The 12,887-nt window shown below is 33.3% G+C and overlaps 1 protein-coding gene across 2 annotated transcripts; it reads right to left on the bottom strand.

Moving 5' to 3' along the window:
* Positions 1 to 9,027: 9,027 nt before the first annotated feature.
* On the bottom strand, positions 9,028 to 11,735 carry LOC149163834 (L-ascorbate oxidase-like). 2 transcript variants are annotated; one of them, XM_089431884.1, is made up of 5 exons: positions 11,065 to 11,735; positions 10,839 to 10,931; positions 10,524 to 10,730; positions 10,245 to 10,418; positions 9,028 to 10,156 (listed from the first exon to the last, which is right to left on the bottom strand). In XM_089431884.1, exons 1-5 carry the CDS (start codon positions 11,353 to 11,355, stop codon positions 9,197 to 9,199), a joined length of 1,725 nt encoding a protein of 574 aa, XP_089288010.1. In that variant the 5' UTR covers positions 11,356 to 11,735; the 3' UTR covers positions 9,028 to 9,196. The 2 variants fall into 2 exon arrangements, with proteins under 2 accessions (XP_089288010.1, XP_089288011.1); XM_089431885.1 differs by having other exon boundaries at positions 10,320 to 10,418.
* Between the last annotated feature and the right edge of the window lie 1,152 nt (positions 11,736 to 12,887).

Genomic DNA, 12,887 nt, shown 5'->3' with positions numbered 1-12,887 from the left:
TGCAGGCTTTATGAACTGATCACATTCCAGGCTCTACCATATAGGTGGGCTTATATAGGCTTTACAGCTATGAAAGAGCCCATTTCTTTCTTGGATGCCATGCATTGAACCTTTGGGAAGATTCCTTGTGCTGAAGAGTCGAGCTCCACCTAAGAAGACCTTTACAAACCTGAGGTTAACTAACCAACGGAGACGTGTGGATTGATCATATTTGACTGGTGTGGACTGATCATATTTGTTTTCCCTGTAATGGCTTGTGTGGATTGATCATATTTCCACAGGTGCTTAAATAAAGTTGAAAATGATTAAAAGCTCGGGTGTCCCACCCGCTCGTGTTGAAATGAGGCGAATGGCTGCTGTGACAGTTGTACTTCACAGCACCAAATGGGCCCTCTATACATTCCATACTTCCTTTAAACCATCGCTGAATTTGGTCGATCAAATCGTAAAGAAAAATGATGATGAACTAATTAATTCGTTTTAATATCCTTGAAGCTTTCCAATTCCGCCGCAATTTTTATTGATAGTATTACTTACGCTTTTTATCTTCGGCCTTTCTTTATGTTTTTTTTTTCTTCTTCGTAATATAGTGATAAGTCTTTTGAATTTTTTAAAGGTTAGATTCTTATTTTGATGGTATTATGTTTTTTAAAAGAGCTATAACATAAAGATATTTTTTATATTTTATATTTTAATTAATAATTTATTTAAAATTTTTATTTTCTTTATATTTGTATTATATCTGCTATTTATTTGTTTCACTAATTTAAATTGGTATAAAATTAAAATTTAGATAATGTATATTGTTTGTAAATATTAAAATCAAATTAGTAATTACTATCATCAATAAATATATAAAAATAACATTATTTGATAACTTGTAATATGAAATGTTGAAATTAAATAATATCAAACTTTATTGTATTATAATAGTAAATTTGCCAATTATATAAATAATACGTAGAATCATTTGTAACAATTAGTCCAAACAAAATGCATTGCAATTACCAAAGCTCACTATTTTAGGAATTTAAACAATGTTTTAATATCAATCAATGCTTTCATGATTGTTCAATTAAACATTTGCTCAAAAAACTAAATTATTAATATTAATCATTTGAAATCAATCAACAAATAAACATCATTATTGTTGTTACATTCTTTATGTTGTATGGATAGATTTGATAGAGGCTATGCAAGTTTCCTGTGCCAATGAATAGAATATAGGTTGATTTGGTTATAAGATTCTCTCCATCTATCCAAAGAAACACAATCAAATTCTTGGTAAAAGTCAACTATGTTGGGAACTCATAAATGCACAAACTAATAGTGTTTAGCTAACAATTTCATCTAATTATTAACCAAGAGATTGTTGGACAAAGGAAAATAATGTAGTATGTGATTCACAGACACATTTCCTCAATTTTATTTATCTCAAAGATAACTTTCAATTTTCAAACAAACTTCTTATTCCAAGTCCCTCATGCTTGCTACCACCTTCATCACTTCCTCTCAAGCTCAATCTCTCTTGTTCTACTCCCCTCGTCTTCTCTATAGGTTCAAATTCTCTATAGGCTCCATTTGAAGGCCAACCATCAAAATGATTCATCTCATCTTCCAAGTGAAAAGTAGTTTTAAACTTTTTATTCAATTTTGAAAAATTAAATTTTCTTATTACAAAGCTAAAACGAAATATTATTTAAAATATCCATTTCGGATCACACCTCCCCATTTACAAGCTTTTGGTTCATGGAAAACACAAGTCCCTTCAATCTCCTTCTCCCATGCTTCTGCATGCCTCACTCATTTGTTACCATCAAGCAATCTTTGACAAATCTACAAGAAATGGGGCCTCCATTGTAGCATGGGAGATAAGAGTGGAATAAGAGATACCTTTTATAGGAGCCTATTGCCCATCTTAGGGCTGGAGATGGAATTCATTTACCAAAATATGTCATTGGACAACAACAATTATTCCTTGGGTTATAGGTGAAGAAATATTATTTTTCCTTTTGACCTTACTCTTCAAACATTCTTCTTGGATATTTGGTTCTAAAGGTTGAAGTTTCCAGTGAAGTATCCAATATTTTTGCCTCCCAATGTCCAATCAATCTATATTATTTGAGAATAGTTCCTCCTTGGATTATTTGGCCTTCAAGTGTTCCAACAATTACTAGCTTTATAATCTATTTTCTTCATAAAAAAACCAAAGATACTTTGTCATACATTTTTATTTGTCATGTTGATTTCTAACTTGGCTTCTTAATCCCTTAAGTGTTGAAATAGATTTGGGTGTAAAAATTATTCATTTTTTTCCCTTCTTCCAATCTTATACAAGGATATAATTTGGCTGGTTTGCTTCACACTCCTTTACCAATTGCTTTTTCCTCCTAGAAAATGGATTCCTTTTTAACTCATCTTGGCTTGAAAAGGTTGGCTTGTTTGCTTCTTTTCCATTGAATCTTAGGCCTTCATACATAAGTCTTTATTGAGCTATAGTGTGAATCATAATCCCTTGGCCTTTGAAACCTAATTGCCTCAATAACTTTGAACCGATGCCTCTAGTATGCTTTTCAAAATTACTTAAAATGGCTCCTTCGGTAAGCTCTTGGAAGGTGAATTTACAATGCTTGATTTCATCATGGTGCTATATTTTGTAGTGGAAATGGAAGGGGCTTACTTGGTCTCCTGGACTATTACTTGTAGCTTTTTCACTGCCTTTTCCTTTCTTGTCAAATCTTGCTATATTTTGAAATAGTTACTTTTGTGAAGTCAAAGACAAAGAAACATTAGGAAGAAAGAGAAGTCAGGAAATTTAAAATTTATATTTGATGATGACAAGGTTCAAGGCAATTGGAGAGTAAGTTTTTTTGATAGTAGTAAAAAAAGGAAATCAACAAACGAAATATCTAAAAAATGAAGAGGATGTTTATAACTTACAAAATCCTAAAATGAATTACAAGATAAAGAATTAGAAGAAAAGATACATTATTTTTTCTTAAATAGTTTAGAAAGTATATTGGATATTTTAAAAGAGCATTAAACCTCATAATTTCTCTCTTACAAGTAGAAAGACAATAAGAATAATGTTATGAATTGAAACACTATTCATAGTATAAGCTATAAAAGAATGGAAATGGAAATAATTAGAAATGGAAAAGAAATTATCAAGGATAAGTACAAAAACTACCAAAATGATACTAATATAAATATTTGATGATATTCATATTATCTTGGAACTTAGTGAGGGGCCATGTGAACTTATATTTTAAATGAAAATAATATTATCCTACTTTTTAAAATAGGAAAATATAAAGAATTTTGTATCCATATCATAGTTGGATTTGTCTATAATTAATTAATAAGAATAATGTTATAAATTGAAACACTATTCCTAGTATAAGCTAAAAAGAATGGAAATATAAATAATTAGAAATGGAAAAGCAATTACGAAGTATAAGTACAAAAACTACCAAAATGATAATAATACAAATATTTGATGAAATCCATATTATCTTGAAACTTAGTGAGGGACCCATGTGAGCTTATATTTTAAATGAAAATAATATTATCCTACTTTTTAAAATAGGAAAACATGAAGAATATTGTGTCCGTATCATAGTTGGATTTGTCTATAATTAATTTACAAAAATATCTTCTTGGTTGCATAGATCTTCTTAGTTGCATAACTTGCTAAATAAGAAAAAATCTTGATAAGTAGATTAGAAAAGATCTTTTTGATTGCATAGGTCGTCTTAGCTACATAACTTGTTAAATAAGGAAGAATCTTAATAAATAGATTAGAAATAGTATGAAAATCTTTTATTCTTCTATTTATTATTGATATTACTTTTCACTTTAGCAAACATGATATTTTGTTATTTTTATTTTATTGAATATTTTATCAATACGTTATTAAAAAAATTCTTCTCTATTAAATTATAAAATATCTCAAAGATGGGCAATTGGTTGACCATAGTCCAACGACACATTGTGACAAAGATCATCTCAATATGAAAATCAATAATGGTTAACCATGGTCCAACTTCGCATTGTGACAAAGATTGTCACAATATGAAAATCAATCATGGTCAACCATGGTCCAATGTTGTATTGTGATAAATATTGTGTCAATATGAAAATCAACCAACGCCAACTATGTTTATTTTTAGCTTTTATAATATTTATCTTAGGGTTTATAAAATTAATCCCTTGGATTAATATTATTCCCTTGGGTTTATAATGCCTTAGGTTTTTAGTATTAATCCCTTGGGTTTATAATATCAATCCCTTGGGTTTATTAATCTAAGGGTTTAAGGTCCAACATCACATTGTGACAAATATTGTCTCAATATGAAAATCAACCATGGTCAATCATCGTCTATTGTGGTCAACCATCATCCAACATTGCATTGTGACAAAAATTGTCTTAATATGTAAATCAACCATGGTCAATAACCATGGTCACATTGTGACAAAGATTGTCTCATGGTCCAACGTCCCATTGTGACAACCATGGTCATCCATGGTCCAAAGTCACATTGTGACAAATATTGTATCAATATGAAAATCATCCATGGTCCAGCATGGTCAATCATGTTGAACCATAGTCAACCATGGTCCAACATCGCATTGTGACAATGATTCTCTCAATATGAAAATATTCATGTTCAACCATGGTCCAATGTCGCATTGTGACAAATATTGTCTCAATATGAAAATCAACCATGGTTAACCATGTTTGTTTTAGGGTTTATAATATTTATCTTAGGGTTTATATACCTTGGCTTTACAATATTAATCCCTTGGGTTTAATATTATTCCCGTGGGTGTTTAGTATTAAATCCTTGGGTTTATTAGTGCCTTGGCTTTATAATATCATTCCCTTAAGTTTATTAATGTAAGTGTCCCTGTTCCTAGGATATAATATTATTGATAGGGTTTATAACATTAATTCTAGGGTTTAATGTAAATCCATGGGTTTTATAATCTATTGAGCTTATAATATAAATTCCTTGGGTTTATAAATCCCTTGGTTTTATTAATTGCATTGTGACAAAGAATGTCTCAATATGAAAATCAATCATGGTCAACCATGGTCCAACGTCGTATTATGACAAGGATTGTCTCTATACGAAAATCAACCATGTTCAACCATAGTCAAATATGTCTATTTTAGAGTTTATACACCTTGTGTTTATAATATTAATGTCTTGGGTTTAATTTGATTCACTTGGGTTTATTATTCTCTTGGGTTTATAATATCAATCCATTGGTTTTATTAATCTTTAGGTTCATATTCCTAAGGCATAATATTATTCATAGGGTTTATAATATTCATCCTAGGGTTTAATATAGATCAATTGGGTATGTAATCATGGTCAACCATGGTCCAATGTCACATTGTGACAAAAGATTGTCTCAATATGAAAATCAGCAACGGTCAACCACTTTCAACCATTGTGAACCATGGTCCAATGTCACATTATGACAAATATTGTCTCAATATGAAAATCAACCATGGTCAACCATGGTCCAACGTTGCATTGTTACAAAGATTGTCTCAATATGAAAATCGAACATGGTCAACCATGATCAGCCATGGTCCAATGTTGCTTTGTGACAAAGCTTGTCTCAAAATGAAAATCAACCATGGTCAACTATGGTCCAATATCGCATTATGACAAATATTGTCTCAATATGAAAATTAACCATGGTCAACCATGGTCCAACATCACATTGTGACAAAGATTCTCTCAATATGAAAATCAATTGTGGTTAACCATGGTGCAACGTTGCATTGTGACAAAGATTGTCTTGATATGAAAATCAACCATGGTCAACCATGTTTGTTATAGGGTTTATAACATTTATCTTATGGTTTATAAACCTTGGGTTTATAATATTATTCCCTTGGGCTTTTAGTATTAATCCATTTGGTTTATTAGTGTCCTGGGTTTATAATATCAATCCCTTGTGTTTATTAATATAAGTGTTCATATTTCTAGAGAACAATATTTTTGATAGGGTTTATAATATTAATCTTAGGGTTTAATACAAATCTCTTGGATTTATAATCCATTAGGTTTATAATATTTATCTTAGGATTTATATACCTTGGGTTTACAATATTAATACCTTGGGTTTATAATATCAATCCCTTGGGTTTATTATCAATATTTATAATATAATGATAATAATATTTTATAATATAATTATTATTATATTTATATATTTATTAATATCAATATTATTATTAACTATTGAATCCACATCCATTGACGCCTATTGGCGTATATCAACCAGATTTAATAATATGGTTAATATTATTAATTATTAACCATTATAATTATTAATAATTTATAATTATTAAAAAAAAAATTAAAACAAGTGTTCGACGATAATCACATCAAAATTCATTTGTAAACATGTTTCAAACCATCCACTATGGTTCATCTTGATATAGAAACCTTATTTCAATTATTACAACTTTTTTATTATTGGTAATTAATACTTAATAATTTTTAATTTTTAATTGCTTATAATTTTTAATATTTTCTAATTATTATAATTATTTATTATTTATTATTAATATTTTAATTCTTAATTCTTAATATTAATATTATTTCTAACATTAATATTTATATTATTTATTTATTAATCAATAGTGTTAAATAATAATAATAATAATTATTTATTGTTTTTATATAATAATAAAATTATTAATGTTAATATTTATAAATAAATAATAATAAATATGGTTTATATAAGTGTATTTATATTTTTCAACGATATTTATTAATATGGTTGTGCTAATATTATATATAGATAAATAGTATTGCGATTAACTAAAATTTAACTATATAAAAATATATTACAACTTAAAAAAAAAAAAAAAAGCAAAAAAATGGTAAATAGAAAGCCCAAAAAAAAGTCCCAAACCATCAAACAACCTGCATTGATGATCATTGAGGAACCTAGGAAGGCTAATGCTAAGGCCACCTTTAAACTCCAAGTTGTCTAGTGAAAGCTGCATAAACTGGCTCCAAGTTGTCTAGTGAAAGCTGCATAAACTGGCCCCGTGACCCTAGTTTGAGAAAGCCTACCAAAGGTGGACTGGGTTATCGGTATAAACTTTTTTATAGCGTACTATGCCCCCATAAAACTATACATTCTTCCATGTTTCCAAATAGGTGGTATTTAGGCTTTTACATTTATCATGGTTGGGCCAATAAAACTTTGGACATTCTTTTATGTTCCCAAATAGATGGTATTTAGGCTTTTATTTTTATCATTAGTTTTATATATTTGGGCAAGTAGATCCTAATATTTAAAACAACTAAAATAACTAGATAGTTGTCTTTGTGCTATGTACACACACATCGCTGACGCTAATATTGCATGTTTTCTGTCAAGGAGGTTCACAAGGCAATTAAACCATTCTTTCCCCCACAAACTTTTAGCGGTTACATGGTATCAAATTTTTCTCATTTATTTCGTTTGCCTTGCTGTACAATATTCACCAATGAATTTCTGAAACAATCGTTAAATTATAATGTAGTAGTCTTTAACGCGACTTTTTGAAAGCCTTTCCGGCGATTTTTTCCGGTGAAAATCCGGCAGTAATTTATTGGAATCCAAGTTTGATAGCTAATTTCTGCACAATGAAACCGTCCCAGGGGTTTTTCAGGGTGCTGAATCCGAATATGCAGTTAAAAAACCATTTTAACTGCAACAAATCATGATTTAATCTCAATTTCTTCCGCCGGATTCCGTCACCGGAATCTCAAAAAGTCGCATTATAGACAACTCCAATTATAATTAGTTTCTGCAACTCTGATGCCTATTTTAACGCATAACGTTGACGAGTATAGAAAGCTTTATTTTAATCATTTTAACGCATAACGTTGACGAGATAGATAGTTTTTAACGCATAACGTTGACCAGTATATAAAGTATATTTAACGCCTGGGCAGAACCATGGCAACAGGATGCTCCATCATGCTTATATTGACGGGACAAAACCGTGGCAGCTGGAAGTCAGGGAACGGTGGGAGACCGCGATGGTAAAGGTTGCCGGAAACGGCACACTTGTGACCACCGAGAAAGTGATTCAGACGTCGAGGCGGCCAAGAAGTCGCCTCGTCAGGCTACTCCATTTCTGTCAGGTTACTCGGACCGTATTCCAGATTATATCACCACGTGACTTCTACTACGTACAATACGCCGACAGTGAAGTCTCTCGAGTTCTTTTAAATTTTGGTTGACGATAATTATTTTTTTAATTATTTTATTTATCGACAAATCACTCTGTAACCAACAATTGACTTTTAAATTCCAAATTCCATCCCTTCAGCTCTACTTACTATCCAAAGAAGCAGACCGGAAAATGTAGATATGAACGATGCACATCCCAAGCTTACTCTGAAAAGTACTTCCCGATAAGAATGATAAGGACAAGCAAGATAGCAATATTTACACAATCTGACAACGTTGATTCTGTAAAGTTGTAGCCAAATCTTTTTTAATTTAAAATCTGTACTCCCTTTTCTTCCTTTGGGAAGAACATAGATAGTACAGGAATGCCATAAGGGATACCAAATGATGTGAAATTTCAATATAAATCACAATGCATTGATTTAAGTATGCATTATGCTTGGAATTTCCCGTTCAGAACAATTTTTCTTAATATTTATTTGATAGTTAAAAGAAATTTTGAAATGTCAAGAGTGACATGTACACAAAATTTAAAACGTTTTATTTAATTTGTTATTCATCATTTTGAGTTCTGAAAAATAGTTTAAATGGCAGTTCAGTTAGATAATCTATTTAGATGTAGTATCTATTTTTTATTATTATTTCTTGAGAGATTGGTTAGAAGTTAGATTCTTATAAACACATACGAATGGGAAAAAAATTGGAACAGTAACATTATCTGGTCAGACATAATTAACATATATTTTATAAGAATAATTACCTTCACCTTCAGCCTATTTCGCAATTGTCATGAACAATTTGCACAGAAAATTTTGACCCTCAAGCATCTGCATTTACTTAAATTATAAAGTTACAGTCATAAAAAAAACACAAATACGGGTCATCCAATTTCCATTTCACAGTCGACCTAAAATTGAAATTCCAGGTCTTCACAGGCAACATAAATGGCAACATAAATTTGAAATTCCAGGCCTGTGGATCAGTAATGCATCATCATGTTAAGGGCCAGGCCGCATCCCATGGCGGAACGAGGCAACCTTCCTACTCTCTCAGTACCTTCGGCAAACATCACCCCCATTCCCATGAAAAAATGGGCCTCCAAATGGCAGTGAAAAGCCCATACTCCCGGATTGTCTGCCTTGAACCGCAGCGCAGTCCATCCGTAAGGAAACAGCGCCACCGTGTTACGAAGCGGAGGATTCACCAAGTTGTATTTCTTGGGATCCTCTCGAGGATCGAACACACCATCGCCATAGCCGAGAATCCAGAAATCATGACCATGCAGGTGCCATGGATGAATCTCAGAGTGATTTGCGCTCAGTGTGTTTGCATTCTGGAGAATCACGTCTACCACAGAGTTCAGCGCGAATACGTACACGCCATTGCCTTCAACAGCATTTGGATTGGTTGGAGGGACAGTGATGTTGTAGTCTCGGGGATGGTAAGCGTCAGGAGGCGGCGTGGCGTCGTAAGCGCCATGAATTTTGTATTTCATGGCGGCTAGGTATGGCGTGGGAGGAGGAACCAGCGATATGTTGTTGATGGCCCATTTTACAAATCCATTGATCTTGTTCTGAGTGTTTAGCAAGATCAACTGTCTGGTGGGTTTCATAGGTGGAGGCTCTTCGTGTCCGGTGAGGGCCACAAACTTCTTGGCGAGCGACTTACTATAGGCATAATCGTTCCAGACAGGGCTCGGAGGAGGTGGCGTGGCGGGTAGCTTGGTAGAGAGATTGGGGAGATAGTTGAGGATGGCCAGGCCAGTAGTCGTATTGGGCTGCCGCCCTCTCACATTCACAGCTGCCCAATAGTTTTTGGTGGGATCCTGATCGGCCTTTATCAAAACCGAGTATGATTCTCCAGAGTACACATCGAGATTCTCCAGTTCCACCGGTTCCACGTAGTGGCCGTCCGCTTCCACAACGATCATCTTGTGGCCCTGAAAAACGGGGAAGAGAGAATTAAATGATCATTTTACGAATTAATTAAGTTGAAATAACGTAGGATCCATGAATGCGTTATTTGACCTGAATCAAAAAATTGAGGGCCGATAAGGAAGCTACGCTGGCGATGCGCAGGCGGTAGGTAATGCCAGGTTTTACCGGTAGAATGTAGGGCGAACATTGGCTGCTGGTAGCGTTGCAAGTTTTACTGCTGCCTGCCGAGCATTTGTATTTTCCTCGGCCCTCTATCAGAAGAGACTGCAATATCATTCAAGAAATTGACGTTTATTAATTGAGTTTCAATCAATCGGAATTTCAAACCGGAGTATCTGGATGAAAAGGAAACGGCAACGATAGAGATACCTGAGGTTCCCCAACCCAGACGAAAGGATTGGATGAGAGGCCCGCGGCTTGTTGGTAAGTGCTAGTATGCCACCAGTCATTGAGGATGATGCTCAGTTCCCCATCATACACGAAGGGCTCTGTTTTTGCGGAGTCAACTATCAAAGCGCCATACAAACCAGCCGAACGCTGCAGACCGTAGTGGCCATGATAGAAATATGTGCCAGGCTTCATACATAATTAACATTAGGTCACTGTCTTCTAATTACAGAATCCCAACACAATAATATAACCATATTAAGATGCACTTATTGAAAAGAAAAGTGTCAAACATACTCTGTCAACAACGTATCTGTAAATATATGTCTCGTCCGGTAGGATCGCACATTGAGACATGGATGCAGTTCCGTCGTTCCACGGAGTTCCGATCTGAAGCACATGAGCATTCCTATCAGAACTATTATGTATTATAAGATCATATACGGTGGGTAAAGAAAGAAAGAACCAATCTATCATAATGAGAATTAGGTCTGAAATTATGTGGATGGAGAACGAATGGTACCTGGCGAATTCCATGCCAATGAATGACAACATTTTCAGTGGGCATCTTGTTCTCTATTTCAACAACAACGGTGTCTCCTTCCCGAGCTCTGATCGTCGGACCCGGATACTGCCCGTTAATGGAGATGATCGTTGTTTGCATACAATCAGGAGACCAGTTTTGGTAACCGAGCTTCCATTTATGGTGATGGACCGTCGCCTCAGAGACAGGTGCCATGGCCAAAGTCACCACGACCGCAAACAGAAACCAGGTTACCCGGCTGAACAAGTGTGAATCTCCCGAGTCCATCATTTCACAGTTCTAAAATTGATGTCTCAGGCTAGGGCCGACTTCACCAATGTACTCGGCCGAGTTTCAAATCTCAGCTTAGAAATCACGCTATATAAGCCTGCAAACAGCAGCAGGCTTAGCTGAATGCTTTACTGATCTCTGCAAACAAATGTTTGCAGACTGTATGAACTGATCACATTCCAGGCTCTACCATATAGGTGGGCTTATATAGGCTTTACAGCTATGAAAGAGCCCTTCACCAATGTACTAGGCCGAGTTTCAAATCTCAGCTTAGAAATCACGCTATATAAGCCTGCAAACAGCAGCGGGCTTAGCTGAATGCTTAACTGATCTCTGCAAACAAATGTTTGCAGGCCTTATGAACTGATCACATTCCAGGCTCTACCATATAGGTGGGCTTATATAGGCTTTACAGCTATGAAAGGGCCCATTTCTTTCTTGGATGCCATGCATTGAACCTTTGGGAAGATTCCTCGTGCTGAAGAGTTGAGCTCCACCTAAGAAGACCTTTACAAACCTGAGGTTAACTAACCAACGGAGACGTGTGGATTGACCATATTTGCCTTGTGTGGATTGATCATATTTGTTTTCCATGTAATGGCTTGTGTGGATTGATCATATTTCCACAGGTGCTTAAATAAAGTTGAAAATGATTAAAAGCTCTGGTGTCCCACCCGCTCGTGTTGAAATGAGGCGAATGCCTGCTGTGACAGTTGTACTTCACAGCACCAAATGGGCCCTATATACATTCCATACTTCCTTTAAACCATCGCTGAATTTGGTCAATCAAATCGTAAAGAAAAATGATGATGAACTAATTAATTCGTTTTAATATCCTTGAAGCTTTCCAATTCCGCCGCAATTTTTATTGATTGTATGACTTATGCTTTTTATCTTCGGCCTTTCTTCTGATGTTTTTTTTTTTTCTTCTTCTTCGTAATATAGTGATAAGAAAGGTTAGATTCTTATTTTGATGGTATTATTTCTTAAAAATAGTTATAACATAAGGTATTTTTTATATTTTATTGGTTAATTAATAATTTATTTAAATTTTTTATTTTCTTTATATGTCTCCTATTTATTTGTTTCACTAACTTAAATGGGCATATAGTTAAATTTCAGATAATGTATATTGTTCGTCAATATAAAAATCAAATTAGTAATTACTATCATCAATACATATATAAAAATAAAATAATATTATTTGATAACTTGTAATATGAAATGTTTGATAACTTGTAATATGAAATGTTGAAATTAAATAATATCAAATTTTATTGTATTATAATAATAAATTTGTCAATTATATAAATTATATGTGGAATCATTTGTAATCATTATTCTAAACAAAATGTATTGTAATCACTAAAGCTCATTATTTTAGGAATTTAAACAATGTTTTAATATCAATGAATGCTTTCAGGTTTGTTCAATTAAACATTTACTCAAAAAACTAAATTATTAATATTAATCATTTGAAATCAATAAACAAATAAACATCATTAGTGTTGCTACATTCTTTATGTTGTATG

Source organism: Pinus tabuliformis, chromosome 5_1 (assembly GCF_031772625.1).
Source record: "Pinus tabuliformis cultivar Carrire ecotype Pingquan chromosome 5_1, CPIR1, whole genome shotgun sequence".
Taxonomy (NCBI): domain Eukaryota; kingdom Viridiplantae; phylum Streptophyta; class Pinopsida; order Pinales; family Pinaceae; genus Pinus; species Pinus tabuliformis.
The sequence above is the reverse complement of the archived record's forward strand: the minus strand, read 5'-3'. Positions and strand labels throughout refer to the sequence as shown.